Below are 14716 nucleotides of genomic sequence, written 5' to 3' on the forward strand. Positions count from 1 at the left end.
ATTACAGACCTCTTGATTTCATCTCTCCTCAGTCTCTGTATTCACACACAGACCGTCTCCTCCACCTCCCCTCACATGGCCGTCCCTGTTCCTCTCTAAAGGGCAGTGTGTGTGTGTGTGTGTGTGTGTGTGTGTGTGTGTGTGTGTGTGTGTGTGTGTGTGTGTGTCAGACAGGAATAGCAGCTGCACCGGTGCTTTTATCTGTATCGGTGACGCTGCAGAGCGTCTGGCTGAGAACAAAAGGCGTTTGAGGCTCAGGAGCATCCGGCAGGAAGAGTCAGGTCATGCGATTAAAACAAGAACAATCTATAAGAAAAATACTGAGAGTTTAGAGACACAGCAGAAGCAAAGTTTGGTGTCACGGTAACTTATTAATCGGTTTGGTTTGTTCGTGTTTAAACAACTAAACTACTAGTCAGGTCTAAACCTTTGTAACCTAGTTAAGCCCGGTTTGTTGGTGTCGGGTTAACAGGAAGTGACGCGTCCCTGAAGGAAGCTTTCAGGATGAACAGCGGTGATCTCTGCAGCCGCGGGTCGAAGCTGGAAGCCCGTTAGCTGGACGCCTCCTTCGCTGGTGCTGTTGTCTTCTCTCTGCACAGAACACGGTTCTACGATGCGCTCATTAGAGAACCTGCAGCACCGACACACGAGGCGACGCCCGCTGCATCTCAATACAATGAAAACAGCCTTGATGTCGGTTTCATACCAGGAGATACTTCTCACCCAAACGTCTTTGTTAGGTTTAAGAAGAGATCATATTTTGGACCGCTCCGGTCTCCCTGACCTCCGGACGACTGAGCCGTGTGCAGACTTTGGTTTGATATATTTGTGATACTTCAAATAAGAAAATAACGACTCGTTACGTCATGCACAGCCTTCACATTCAACTTTTGAATCATGAAGACGAACCCAGTGAACGGTGGCGGTTGCCTTCTAGAACGTACCACGGTCCACGAGGACTTCCTGCTGCCACTTTGTCAACGCGCTCGATCCTTTAAAAACCCCAAATGAACACTGACCAATAATCGGTTTCTGTAACAGAACGGGTCGACAGAGCTTTAATATTGAAAAGATCCTTTTATTGCATCAACCGTCATTTGCTCATGTTGCATGAAAAGAGTAAAGCGTCGACTCCCGGAGGCAGAAGAACGGCGTTGTTCCTGTCGGCCGTGACAGCAGCTTGAAAAGGGCACGACGCGTCCGCCGCCAATTACGGCGTGGCGTTCCTGCGGGTCGCTCGGCTCCGTGGAGACGCTCGTCAAGCGACCAGGTGGACGAGTCTCTCCGAGCGCGGCTCGCTGCGTCTGCCTTTTAATTGCTGAGTTTCTTTGGGCCGTTTGAAGCAGGAAGTAAAGTCTGAAGAACGGACACAGAAACCTCAACACCTCTGGAGAAGCGTGTTCGTGTGTTTTGTAGGTCCAGCTTTCACTGGAGGATCACGAGACATTTGAGCTGCTGGTTTCATCACAGCATGAGGGCCTCCCATTAACACTAGAACACGAACGTTAAACATAGTAACACCATCACTAACATTAAACATAGTAACACCATCACTAACGTTAAACATAGTAACACCATCACTAACGTTAAACATAGTAACACCATCACTAACGTTAAACATAGTAACACCATCACTAACGTTAAACATAGTAACACCATCACTAACGTTAAACATAGTAACACCATCACTAACGTTAAACATAGTAACACCATCACTAACGTTAAACATAGTAACACCATCACTAACGTTAAACATAGTAACACCATCACTAACACTAAACAGAGTAACACCATCACTAACGTTAAACATAGTAACACCATCACTAACACTAAACATAGTAACACCATCACTAACGTTAAACATAGTAACACCATCACTAACGTTAAACATAGTAACACCATCACTAACGTTAAACATAGTTACACCATCACTAACGTTAAACATAGTAACACCATCACTAACGTTAAACATAGTAACACCATCACTAACGTTAAACATAGTAACACCATCACTAACACTAAACATAGTAACACCATCACTAACGTTAAACATAGTAACACCATCACTAATGTTAAACATAGTAACACCATCACTAACACTAAACATAGTAACACCATCACTAACGTTAAACATAGTAACACCATCACTAATGTTAAACATAGTTACACCATCACTAACACTAAACATAGTAACACCATCACTAACACTAACGTTAAACATAGTTACACCATCACTAATGTTAAACATAGTAACACCATCACTAACACTAAACAGAGTAACACCATCACTAACGTTAAACATAGTAACACCATCACTAACGTTAAACATAGTAACACCATCACTAATGTTAAACATAGTAACACGATCACTAACGTTAAACATAGTAACACCATCACTAACGTTAAACATAGTAACTCCATCACTAACGTTAAACATAGTAACACCATCACTAACGTTAAACATAGTAACACCATCACTAACGTTAAACATAGTAACTCCATCACTAACGTTAAACATAGTAACACCATCACTAACGTTAAACATAGTAACACCATCACTAACACTAAACATAGTAACACCATCACTAACACTAACGTTAAACATAGTTACACCATCACTAACACTAAACATAGTAACACCATCACTAACACTAACGTTAAACATAGTAACACCATCACTAACACTAAACATAGTAACACCATCACTAACACTAATGTTAAACATAGTAACACCATCACTAACGTTAAACATAGTAACACCATCACTAACGTTAAACATAGTAACTCCATCACTAACGTTAAACATAGTTACACCATCACTAATGTTAAACATAGTAACACCATCACTAACACTAAACATAGTAACACCATCACTAACGTTAAACATAGTTACACCATCACTAACGTTAAACATAGTAACACCATCACTAACACTAACATTAAACATAGTAACACCATCACTAACACTAAACATAGTAACACCATCACTAACGTTAAACATAGTTACACCATCACTAATGTTAAACATAGTAACACCATCACTAATGTTAAACATAGAAACACCATCACTAACACTAAACATAGTAACACCATCACTAACGTTAAACATAGTAACACCATCACTAACACTAACGTTAAACATAGTAACACCATCACTAATGTTAAACATAGTAACACCATCACTAACACTAAACATAGTAACACCATCACTAACGTTAAACATAGTAACACCATCACAAACGTTAAACATAGTAACTCCATCACTAACGTTAAACATAGTTACACCATCACTAACGTTAAACATAGTAACACCATCACTAACGTTAAACATAGTAACTCCATCACTAACGTTAAACATAGTTACACCATCACTAACACTAAACATAGTAACACCATCACTAATGTTAAACATAGTTACACCATCACTAATGTTAAACATAGTAACACCATCACTAACGTTAAACATAGTTACACCATCACTAACACTAACGTTAAACATAGTTACACCATCACTAACACTAACGTTGAACATAGTTACACCATCACTAACGTTAAACATAGTTACACCATCACTAATGTTAAACATAGTAACACCATCACTAATGTTAAACATAGTAACACCATCACTAAAGTTAAACATATTTACACCATCACTAACGTTAAACATAGTTACACCATCACTATTGTTAAACATAGTAACACCATCACTAACACTAAACATAGTTACACCATCACTAACGTTAAACATAGTTACACCATCACTAACACTAACGTTAAACATAGTTGCACCATCACTAATGTTAAACATAGTTACACCATCACTAACACTAACGTTAAACATAGTTACACCATCACTAACGTTAAACATAGTTACACCATCACTAACACTAACGTTAAACATAGTTACACCATCACTAACACTAACGTTAAACATAGTTACACCATTACTAGCATTAAACATAATTACACCATCACTAACGCTAAACATAGTTACACCATCACTGATGTTAAACATAGTAACACCATCACTGACACTAACGTTAAACATAGTTACACCATCACTAACACTAACGTTTAACATAGTTACACCATCACTAACATTAAACATAATTACACCATCACTAACGTTAAACATAGTTACACCATCACTAACGTTAAACATAGTTACACCATCAATAACACTAACATTAAACGTAGTTACACCATCACTAACGTTAAACATAGTAACACCATCACTAATGTTAAACATAGTTACACCATCACTAACGTTTAACATAGTTACACCATCACTAACGTTAAACATAGTTACACCATCACTAACACTAATGTTAAACATAGTTACACCATCACTAACGTTAAACATAGTTACACCATCACTAACGTTAAACATAGTTACACCATCACTAACACTAACGTTAAACATAGTTACACCATCACTAACGTTAAACATAGTTACACCATCACTAACACTAACGTTAAACATAGTTACACCATCACTAACGTTAAACATAGTTACACCATCACTAACGTTAAACATAGTTACACCATCACTAACGTTAAACATAGTTACACCATCACTAACACTAACGTTAAACATAGTTACACCATCACTAACACTAACGTTAAACATAGTTACACCATCACTAACGTTAAACATAGTTACACCATCACTAACACTAACGTTAAACATAGTAACACCATTACTAACGTTAAACATAGTAACACCATCACTAACACTAACGTTAAAAATAGTTACACCATCACTAACACTAACGTTAAACATAGTTACACCATCACTAACACTAACGTTAAACATAGTTACACCATCACTAACGTTAAACATAGTTACACCATCACTAATGTTAAACATAGTTACATACGTTACATAAACAACCCAGTTAAAGACGTTAGTGTTCTAGGGTTAAAGATGTTAGTGTTCTAGGGTTAAAGACGTTAGTGTTCTAGGGTTAAAGATGTTTGTGTTCTAGGGTTAAATACATTAGTGTTCTAGGGTTAAAGACGTTAGTGTTCTAGGGTTAAAGACATTAGTGTTCTAGGGTTCTATGTTAGTGTTCTAGGGTTAAAGACGTTAGTGTTCTAGGGTTAAAGATGTTAGTGTTCTAGGGTTAAAGACGTTAGTGTTCTAGGGTTAAAGACGTTAGTGTTCTAGGGTTAAAGATGTTAGTGTTCTAGGGTTAAAGACGTTAGTGTTCTAGGGTTAAAGATGTTAGTGTTCTAGGGTTAAAGACGTTAGTGTTCTAGGGTTAAAGGCGTTAGTGTTCTAGGGTTAAAGATGTTAGTGTTCTAGGGTTAAAGACGTTAGTGTTCTAGGGTTAAAGATGTTAGTGTTCTAGGGTTAAAGACGTTAGTGTTCTAGGGTTAAAGACGTTAGTGTTCTAGGGTTAAAGACGTTAGTGTTCTAGGGTTAAAGACATTAGTATTCTAGGGTTAAAGACATTAGTATTCTAGGGTTAAAGACATTAGTATTCTAGGGCTCAAGGAGTCGACTGAGCGTCCTTACTGGTCCTTTAGTTTAGTAGAGTAACTTCAGAGTCGTGCAACAAATGAATTTTCCCGTTTAACTCGGTGTTGTACCTCGTTTTGTTTCTACTCTTCAGATTTGGGACCGTGCACCCGATACGTTGATGATATGAGAAATATGACCAATAACAGCATCAACGTGCCACAGAGCACGTTGGTTTACTGCGTTCAGCGGAGTCCACACAGGTTGCATCATTGCATGGAATGTGGATTTAAATACGTGTTTTACTCTTTGGGGACCCTTTCATATCAGGTCACAAGTTCAAATAAAAAAAAAACATGGTATAAATCCCCCAAAAATAAAAAAAACATCTTATGTACCAAATTAAACATAAAAATCAGGGCTACAATAATATCTATATTACCCATGTACAACCTCTAAACACAACTCAGACAATAAATATGATTAGGGGTTAGGGTTACGGTTAGGGTTTAGGGTTAGGGTTTAACGGTTTACACATATTTGGCTATTTCACGGCTTCATTGACTTTAAACGTGGATCTGAAGTCTCACACATTACGTCCAGACCTCGTGGTCCAGGACGCTTTCTGTCCCTCCGGGCTCCCGTAGAGTCCTGCTGTCGACCACGGCGGTCGCCCTGATGCGTAGCCGCGGACTCAGAGGCTTCATGTCAGCGGCTAACGTCTGCTGAGTCGCTAAATACTAAATATCAGTGTCTCGTTTGAGACGAGTGAGAACTTATAGACGAGTGATTGAAATAACTTTTTCAGGTTTCTTTTAGCTTCTATCTCATTCATCCAAATGACGTCACATTTGGTGAAACCGGATGATCATCAGTTGGTTTTTATTGACCGTTATCGGCGGTTTCAAGCCCACAGTTGTATTTCCACAGCGATACGACGAAGAAGGAGAGAGATAAAAAAAAAGAGGATGGATGATAAAAACCCAAAATGAGATTCAAAGGACTAATTTGTGCCGATGAGATTATAGAACGACGTTCTTTCATTATCTCAAACACGCTGAATTACAGTCGCACGATGAATAATTCAGCGTTGGATCCTGAACCTTTCAAAATTGGTTCATCGCCCACTGACTAATGTTTCTGGTTCATGTGTAATGAGGGTGAAAGGTCAGGAACTGAGCAGCCGAAGACCGAACAGAGGCGCTGTGTTCAAGTCTAAAGGACATCTACACCTCTACACCTGCACACCTCTACTTTTCTATACCTCTACACCTGCACACCTCTACTTTTCTATACCTCTACACCTCTACACCTCTATACCTCTACATCTTTACACCTCTGTACCTCTACACCTCTACACCTTTACATCTCTACACCTCTATACCTCTACACCTCTACACCTCTATACCTCTACACCTCTATACCTCTATACCTCTACACCTCTATATGTCTATACCTCTACACCTCTATACCTCTACACCTCTATATGTCTATACCTCTACACCTGCACACCTCTACTTTTCTATACCTCTACACCTGCACACCTCTACTTTTCTATACCTCTACACCTGCACACCTCTACTTTTCTATACCTCTACACCTCTACACCTCTATACCTCTACATCTTTACACCTCTATACCTCTACACCTCTACACCTTTACATCTCTACACCTCTATACCTCTACACCTCTATACCTCTACACCTCTATATGTCTACACCTCTACACCTCTATACCTCTACACCTCTATACCTCTACACCTCTATATGTCTACACCTCTACACCTCTACACCTCTATACCTCTACACCTCTATATATCTAAACCTCTACACCTCTATATATCTATACCTCTACACCTCTATACCTCTACACCTCTATATGTCTATACCTCTACACCTCTATACCTCTACACCTCTATATGTCTATACCTCTACACCTCTATACCTCTACACCTCTATATGTCTATACCTCTACACCTCTATATGTCAATACCTCTACACCTTTATACCTCTACACCTCTGTATTTCTATACCTCTACACCTCTATACCTCTACACCTCTATATGTCTATACCTCTACACCTCTATACCTCTACACCTCTATATGTCTATACCTCTACACCTCTATACCTGCACACCTCTACAATTGCAAACCTCTACACCTCTATACCTGCACACCTCTACACCTCTATACATCTACACCTCTATATGTATATACCTCTACACCTCTATACCTGCACACCTCTACAATTGCAAACCTCTACACCTCTATACCTGCACACCTCTACACCTCTATACCTCTGCACCTCTACACCTCTACACCTGCACACCTCTACTCCTCTACACCTCTATACCTCTACAAATCTACACCTCTACACCTCTACACCTCTATACCTCTACACCTCTACACCTCTACACATCTACACCTGCACACCTCTACTCCTCTACAACTCTACACCTCTACACCTCTATACCTCTACACCGCTATATATCTATACCTCAACACCTCTACACCTCTATACCTCTACACCTCTATATGTCTATACCTCTACACCTCTATACCTCTACACCTCTACACATCTACACACCTGCACACCTCTACTCCTCTACACCTCTACACCTCTACACCTCTACTCCTCTACACCTCTACACCTGTTCTCCTCTATACCTGCATACCTCTACACCTGCACACCTCTACACATCTACACCTGCACACCTCTACTCCTCTACACCTCTACTCCTCTATACCTCTACACCTCTACACCTCTACACATCTACACCTGCACACCTCTACACCTCTACACCTCTACTCCTCTACACCTCTACACCTGTTCTCCTCTATACCTGCACACCTCTACACCTGCACACCTCTACACCTCTACACCTGCACACCTCTACACCTCTTCCCTGCACAGAGCTGATGGTTCTCTCGCAGCAGCGTCGTGTTCTCTCAGCGTGACAGAGGTGATCCACTGTACAGTAGGCCCCGCCTCCATCTTTGTTTCCCGCCCTTTAGTTCCCTAACTGTTAAAAGGTTTGAGCAGGTGTGTGTGTGTGTGTGTGTGTGTGTGTGTATGTGTGTGTGTGTGTGTGTGAGTGTGTATAATCAATAGGGAGGAATCCACTCACACAGCAGGAAGTGGATGTTCCAAAACTAAATGTCACTCCTGTCATTGACGTTGTAAATGAAAAGGCACACACACACACACACACACACACACACACACACACACTCACACACACACACACACACACACACTCACACACACACACACACACACACACGCACACACACACACACACACACCTGTCTACTCACTCCTTTCCTTGTTCCCTTCTCCCTCGCTTTGCCTCCTCCCGTCTCCTCGTGGAGTAATTCATTAAAACGTCTCTTCTAACAGTCTCGTGATGAATGAACCGAGCTGTCGGGGAAACTTCATCTCACACACACACACACACACACACACACACACACACACACACACACACACACACACACACACACACACACACACTATTGATTCACTAACGGCAACTATTCATCTTTTAGATGGATGGATGTATGTATAGTTAATAATCAGAGGAAGCTGCACCTTATAGCGGATTCATCACTTCCTGTTTCAGATCTGACCCATTGCATCACCTGCTTGTTCTAATTAGCTGTGTTGTGTTCTACCTGGACCCTGTTCCTGGTTCTACCTGGACCCTGTTCCTGGTTCTATCTGGACCCTGTTCCTGGTTCTACCTGGACCCTGTTCCTGGTTCTATCTGGACCCTGTTCCTGGTTCTATCTGGATCCTGTTCCTGGTTCTACCGGGACCCTGTTCCTGGTTCTACCTGGATCCTGTTCCTGGTTCTATCTGGATCCTGTTCCTGGTTCTACCGGGACCCTGTTCCTGGTTCTACCTGGATCCTGTTCCTGGTTCTACCTGGACCCTGGTCTTATCTTGACCCTTTTAAATTAAAGTTTTAAATTAAAGAATTTAAAAATGAAATAATAAAATAGCGATAACTTTGTGATTCTGTTTCGGCCAGTAGAGAAGGCCCGCCAGTGAATAATAATAATAATAATAATAATAATAATAATAAATCAATAACATGTGATGGCTGCTCTTCCTCCTGAAACTTGACTCTCAGGTCTCACACAATTTAAACAGACAAATACCTTTTTGTTCACATTTGAATTATTAATATCTGCAAATATCAGAAATGTTTAGCCGCACAGAGCAAATGTTAAAGCAACCGGCTATGAATATTTACACGGATGTTTCCATGTCGTGTGAATCTGAAATGAATCCGAAGTCTTTCCAGAGGAGAGAGTCTGATGGAGGAGGAGAGTTGGCTCTTCTGTGGGAGAGGGCTACATCTCCCACAATGCATTGCTCCAAGGGGCTCTGAGGAGATAGATATGTGGATATGCACATTAAGTTCATCCGTTGCATTGATATGCTAATGTCACGTTTTTATTAAAATGACGTTATTATCCATCTGCATGTGGTCGTGTGGTGAAACAGAAGCGGTGCGTTTAGGGACAGTCGGGATGTTCAGAAGAAGGAAGAGCAGGAACATTAAACGATGGATCAAAGTGTAGACGTTGTGTTTTGTCCTCTATTCATATCTAGAGGCTCATGTTTGTGTATTCATGTTCCAGCGATAGGTTCAGAGCGACCTGCATCCTTCAGAGAGCAGGAGTGAAAGCCAGATGGAGCTCGGCTCTCTTGTTCTGTGGAGAGCATTATTAATCTCTTCCTCACGTCTCGGTGATGAACTCTGAAGAGACAACCTGGTTCTCCGTCTTCATTTATGATTTCTGATGTTTCCTCTCTGACGTTCTCCGGGAGACGGAGACGACCCGTGCACCGCTGCTCGGATGAACAGATGAACAGATGAACAGATGAACAGATGAAGAGATTATAAAACATGAAGCTGCAGAGCTCCGCCTCCTGCAGAGCTCCGCCTCCAGCAGAGCTCCGCCTCCAGCAGAGCTCCGCCTCCAGCGGGCCTGGGGTCAGCGGGGTACTGTGGCTCACAGAGCTCCCCAATTGTTCCATGAGTGACTGACATGATCCTTCACATTTACCGGCGAGGAAGAAGAGGGACGGAAGACAGAAGATGTAACCCTAACCCCGGCGAAGGAGGAAAACCAAACAAGCGAGAGGCATCGGGGCGGAGAGATGAAACAGAAGGAAAGCAGCGAGGAGGTGAGCGGCAGGCGGAGGAACGAGCCGGCTGTCAGCGCGAATAGACAGAGGGGGCGGGGCCAAACAACCTGTCAGCGGCTAGAACGCAGAACAGCTGCCGTGTCTGCGTGTCTCATGTCAGGAGGAGAACCCTCTCCTGCAGTCTGTGAGCGGAGAGAGAACGTTCTCCATCACACTCCTCGTCTTCAGGGTCGCTGGAGGACGAAGGCTCCTTCTGCACGCTCGCCTCTGACTGAAGAGACAGCTGTTGTCGGCAAGAAGGCTTTAGAACTCAGAGAAGTTGGAACATATAGAACATATAGAACCACAAAATGTTATTTCAATACAGATAAAAAATGTGTCCAAAACCTTTGGGAGGTTTTGATGCTGGTGATGAAAAATGATGCGGTTCCTTCAAATCTATCGCTGAGATTTAGAACATGATCTAGTGTTTTTGAAACTGACTCTTCACTGCAGACACTGACTCATGTTCTCTCTAGACACTGACCCATGTTCTCTACAGACGATGACCCATGTTCTCCTTAGACGCTGACCCATGACCCATGTTCTCCTTAGACGATGACCCATGTTCTCTCTAGACGATGACCCATGTTCTACCTAGACGATGACCCATGTTCTCTCTAGACGATGACCCATGTTCTCCTTAGACGATGACCCATGTTCTACGTAGACGATGACCCATGTTCTACCTAGACGATGACCCATGTTCTCTCTAGACGATGACCCATGTTCTCTCTAGACGATGACCCATGTTCTACGTAGACGATGACCCATGTTCTACCTAGACGATGACCCATGTTCTCTCTAGACGATGACCCATGTTCTCTCTAGACGATGACCCATGTTCTCCTTAGACGATGACCCATGTTCTACGTAGACGATGACCCATGTTCTCTCTAGACGATGACCCATGTTCTCCTTAGACGATGACCCATGTTCTCTCTAGACGATGACCCATGTTCTACCTAGACGATGACCCATGTTCTCTCTAGACGATGACCCATGTTCTCCTTAGACGATGACCCATGTTCTCTCTAGACGATGACCCATGTTCTCTCTAGACGATGACCCATGTTCTACGTAGACGATGACCCATGTTCTACCTAGACGATGACCCATGTTCTCTCTAGACGATGACCCATGTTCTCCTTAGACGATGACCCATGTTCTCTCTAGACGATGACCCATGTTCTCTCTAGACGATGACCCATGTTCTCCTTAGACGATGACCCATGTTCTACGTAGACGATGACCCATGTTCTACCTAGACGATGACCCATGTTCTCTCTAGACGATGACCCATGTTCTCTCTAGACGATGACCCATGTTCTACCTAGACGATGACCCATGTTCTCTCTAGACGATGACCCATGTTCTACGTAGACGATGACCCATGTTCTACCTAGACGATGACCCATGTTCTACGTAGACGATGACCCATGTTCTACCTAGACGATGACCCATGTTCTACCTAGACGATGACCCATGTTCTACGTAGACGATGACCCATGTTCTACCTAGACGATGACCCATGTTCTACCTAGACGATGACCCATGTTCTCTCTAGACGGTGACTCATGTTCTACCTAGACGATGACCCATGTTCTCTCTAGACGATGACCCATGTTCTCTCTAGACGATGACCCATGTTCTCCTTAGACGATGACCCATGTTCTCTCTAGACGATGACCCATGTTCTCTCTAGACGATGACCCATGTTCTCTCTAGACGATGACCCATGTTCTACGTAGACGATGACCCATGTTCTCTCTAGACGATGACCCATGTTCTCTCTAGACGATGACCCATGTTCTACCTAGACGATGACCCATGTTCTCTCTAGACGATGACCCATGTTCTACGTAGACGATGACCCATGTTCTACCTAGACGATGACCCATGTTCTACGTAGACGATGACCCATGTTCTACCTAGACGATGACCCATGTTCTACCTAGACGATGACCCATGTTCTACGTAGACGATGACCCATGTTCTACCTAGACGATGACCCATGTTCTACCTAGACGATGACCCATGTTCTCTCTAGACGGTGACTCATGTTCTACCTAGACGATGACCCATGTTCTCTCTAGACGATGACCCATGTTCTCTCTAGACGATGACCCATGTTCTACCTAGACGATGACCCATGTTCTACCTAGACGATAACCCATGTTCTCTCTAGACGATGACCCATGTTCTCTCTAGACGATGACCCATGTTCTCTCTAGACGATGACCCATGTTCTCCTTAGACGATGACCCATGTTCTCCTTAGACGATGACCCATGTTCTCCTTAGACGATGACCCATGTTCTCTCTAGACGATGACCCATGTTCTCCTTAGACGATGACCCATGTTCTCTCTAGACGATGACCCATGTTCTCTCTAGACGATGACCCATGTTCTACCTAGACGATGACCCATGTTCTCCTTAGACGATGACCCATGTTCTCCTTAGACGATGACCCATGTTCTCCTTAGACGATGACCCATGTTCTCCTTAGACGATGACCCATGTTCTCCTTAGACGATGACCCATGTTCTCCTTAGACGATGAGCCATGTTCTCCTTAGACGATGACCCATGTTCTCTCAAGACGATGACCCATGTTCTCCTTAGACGATGACCCATGTTCCCCTTTAGACGATGACCCATGTTCTCCTTAGACGATGACCCATGTTCTCTCAAGACGATGACCCATGTTCTACCTAGACGCTGACCCATGTTCTCCTCCCCAGATATCCGCGGCCTGCAGGGCTTCCTGGACCAGACGTCCCGGCAGGGCGTGGACGTGGCCCTGCAGCGGGTGGACCGGAACATCAGTAAAGTCTTCACCAACCTCTTCACCACCATGAGGACCGAGGAGCTCAACCGCTACAGAGACACCCTGCGCAGGGCCATCCTGCTGCTCAGCCCCCAGGGGGCGCACACCTTCATCCAGCAGGTCGGTCACGGGTGTGTGTGTGTGTGTGTGTGTGTTCTTATGAATATGGATCTATGCACGTTCCACACAACCTGCATTCAGCATTCACGGCAGCAGAAAGAGGAGAGCGGTCCTGACCTGAAAGATCAAAGGTTTGTTTGAGAGCTCCACTCCAGATGGACGCTGTTGGTATTTCATGTTGAACGTTGTCTCGCTGTAACTGCTCGTGGTGCTTTCACAGACACTCGGACACACGTGTGTTCACACGTTTGTAGTTCTTTTCACCAAGTGGGAGATTTGGTCGCTGAGAGGAATTCCAGTTTATTTACGACTCGTTGTTGTGGTTTGAACAACATGACGCGAATAAAGAATACGTGAGTGTGGAAAGGAAGCAAGTGTGCAAAGGGAACAAGTGTGGAAAGCAAGCAAGCAAGTGTGCAAAGGGAACGAGTGAGTGTGCAAAGGGAACGAGTGAGTGTGCAAAGGGAACGAGTGAGTGTGCAAAGGGACCAAGTGAGAGTGCAAATGGAACAAGCGAGAGTACAAAGGGAACAAGTGAATGTGAAGACTCAATTTGTGTTCGTCCTCCACTGCTGAACTCAAACATACAAACTATTTATAAGTGTGTGTGTGTGTGTGTGTGTGTATGTGTGTGTGTGTGTGTGTGTGTGTGTGTGTGTGTGTGTGTGTGTGTGTGTGTGTGTGTGTGTGTGTGTGTGGGTGTGTAGTAAGAAAGAGGAAGATGACTCCAGTGTCACTGTTCCTTTAAGAGCTCCAATAGGGCGTTTCTGCCCTCAGCTCAATCTACAGGCTGCATTTGAAATGCAGATTTTGTTCTTTTCTGAAGTCTTCATACGCTTCAGAATGAATTAGCGTTTATTAATAATTATTAATTATGAATGAAAGCAGCCGGTGCAGCAGCAGCATGGAACCTTCAGTCTAAACAGTTATACATCATAAACACATTCATCATGATATCCCATCATGCACCTTTGCCAAGATTCTACATTCTTTCCTTCCTTGCTTCATTAGAGAGAGAGAGGGAGGGAGGGAGGGAGAGAGAGAGAGAGAGAGAGAGAGGAAGAGAGAGAGAGAGGGAGAGAGAGAGAGAGAGGGAGAAGGAG

General features: G+C 43.2%; 1 protein-coding gene across 1 annotated transcript in view; it reads left to right on the forward strand.

Annotated features, from left to right (window-relative positions):
• The window catches only part of LOC306753656 (glutamate receptor ionotropic, delta-1-like), a gene marked incomplete at both ends in the record, with an annotated part of 299744 nt that overhangs the window by 228545 nt on the left and 56483 nt on the right, over positions 1-14716 (forward strand). Inside the window, one exon of the mRNA XM_079237551.1 lies at positions 13408-13613. Within this exon, the coding sequence (XP_079093677.1) occupies positions 13408-13613 (206 nt within the window). The remainder of the gene's footprint in view (positions 1-13407; positions 13614-14716) is intronic.

The sequence above is a fragment of the Taurulus bubalis genome (genome assembly GCF_910589615.1).
Source record: "Taurulus bubalis genome assembly, chromosome: 2".
In the NCBI taxonomy this organism is placed as follows: Eukaryota; Metazoa; Chordata; class Actinopteri; order Perciformes; family Cottidae; genus Taurulus; species Taurulus bubalis.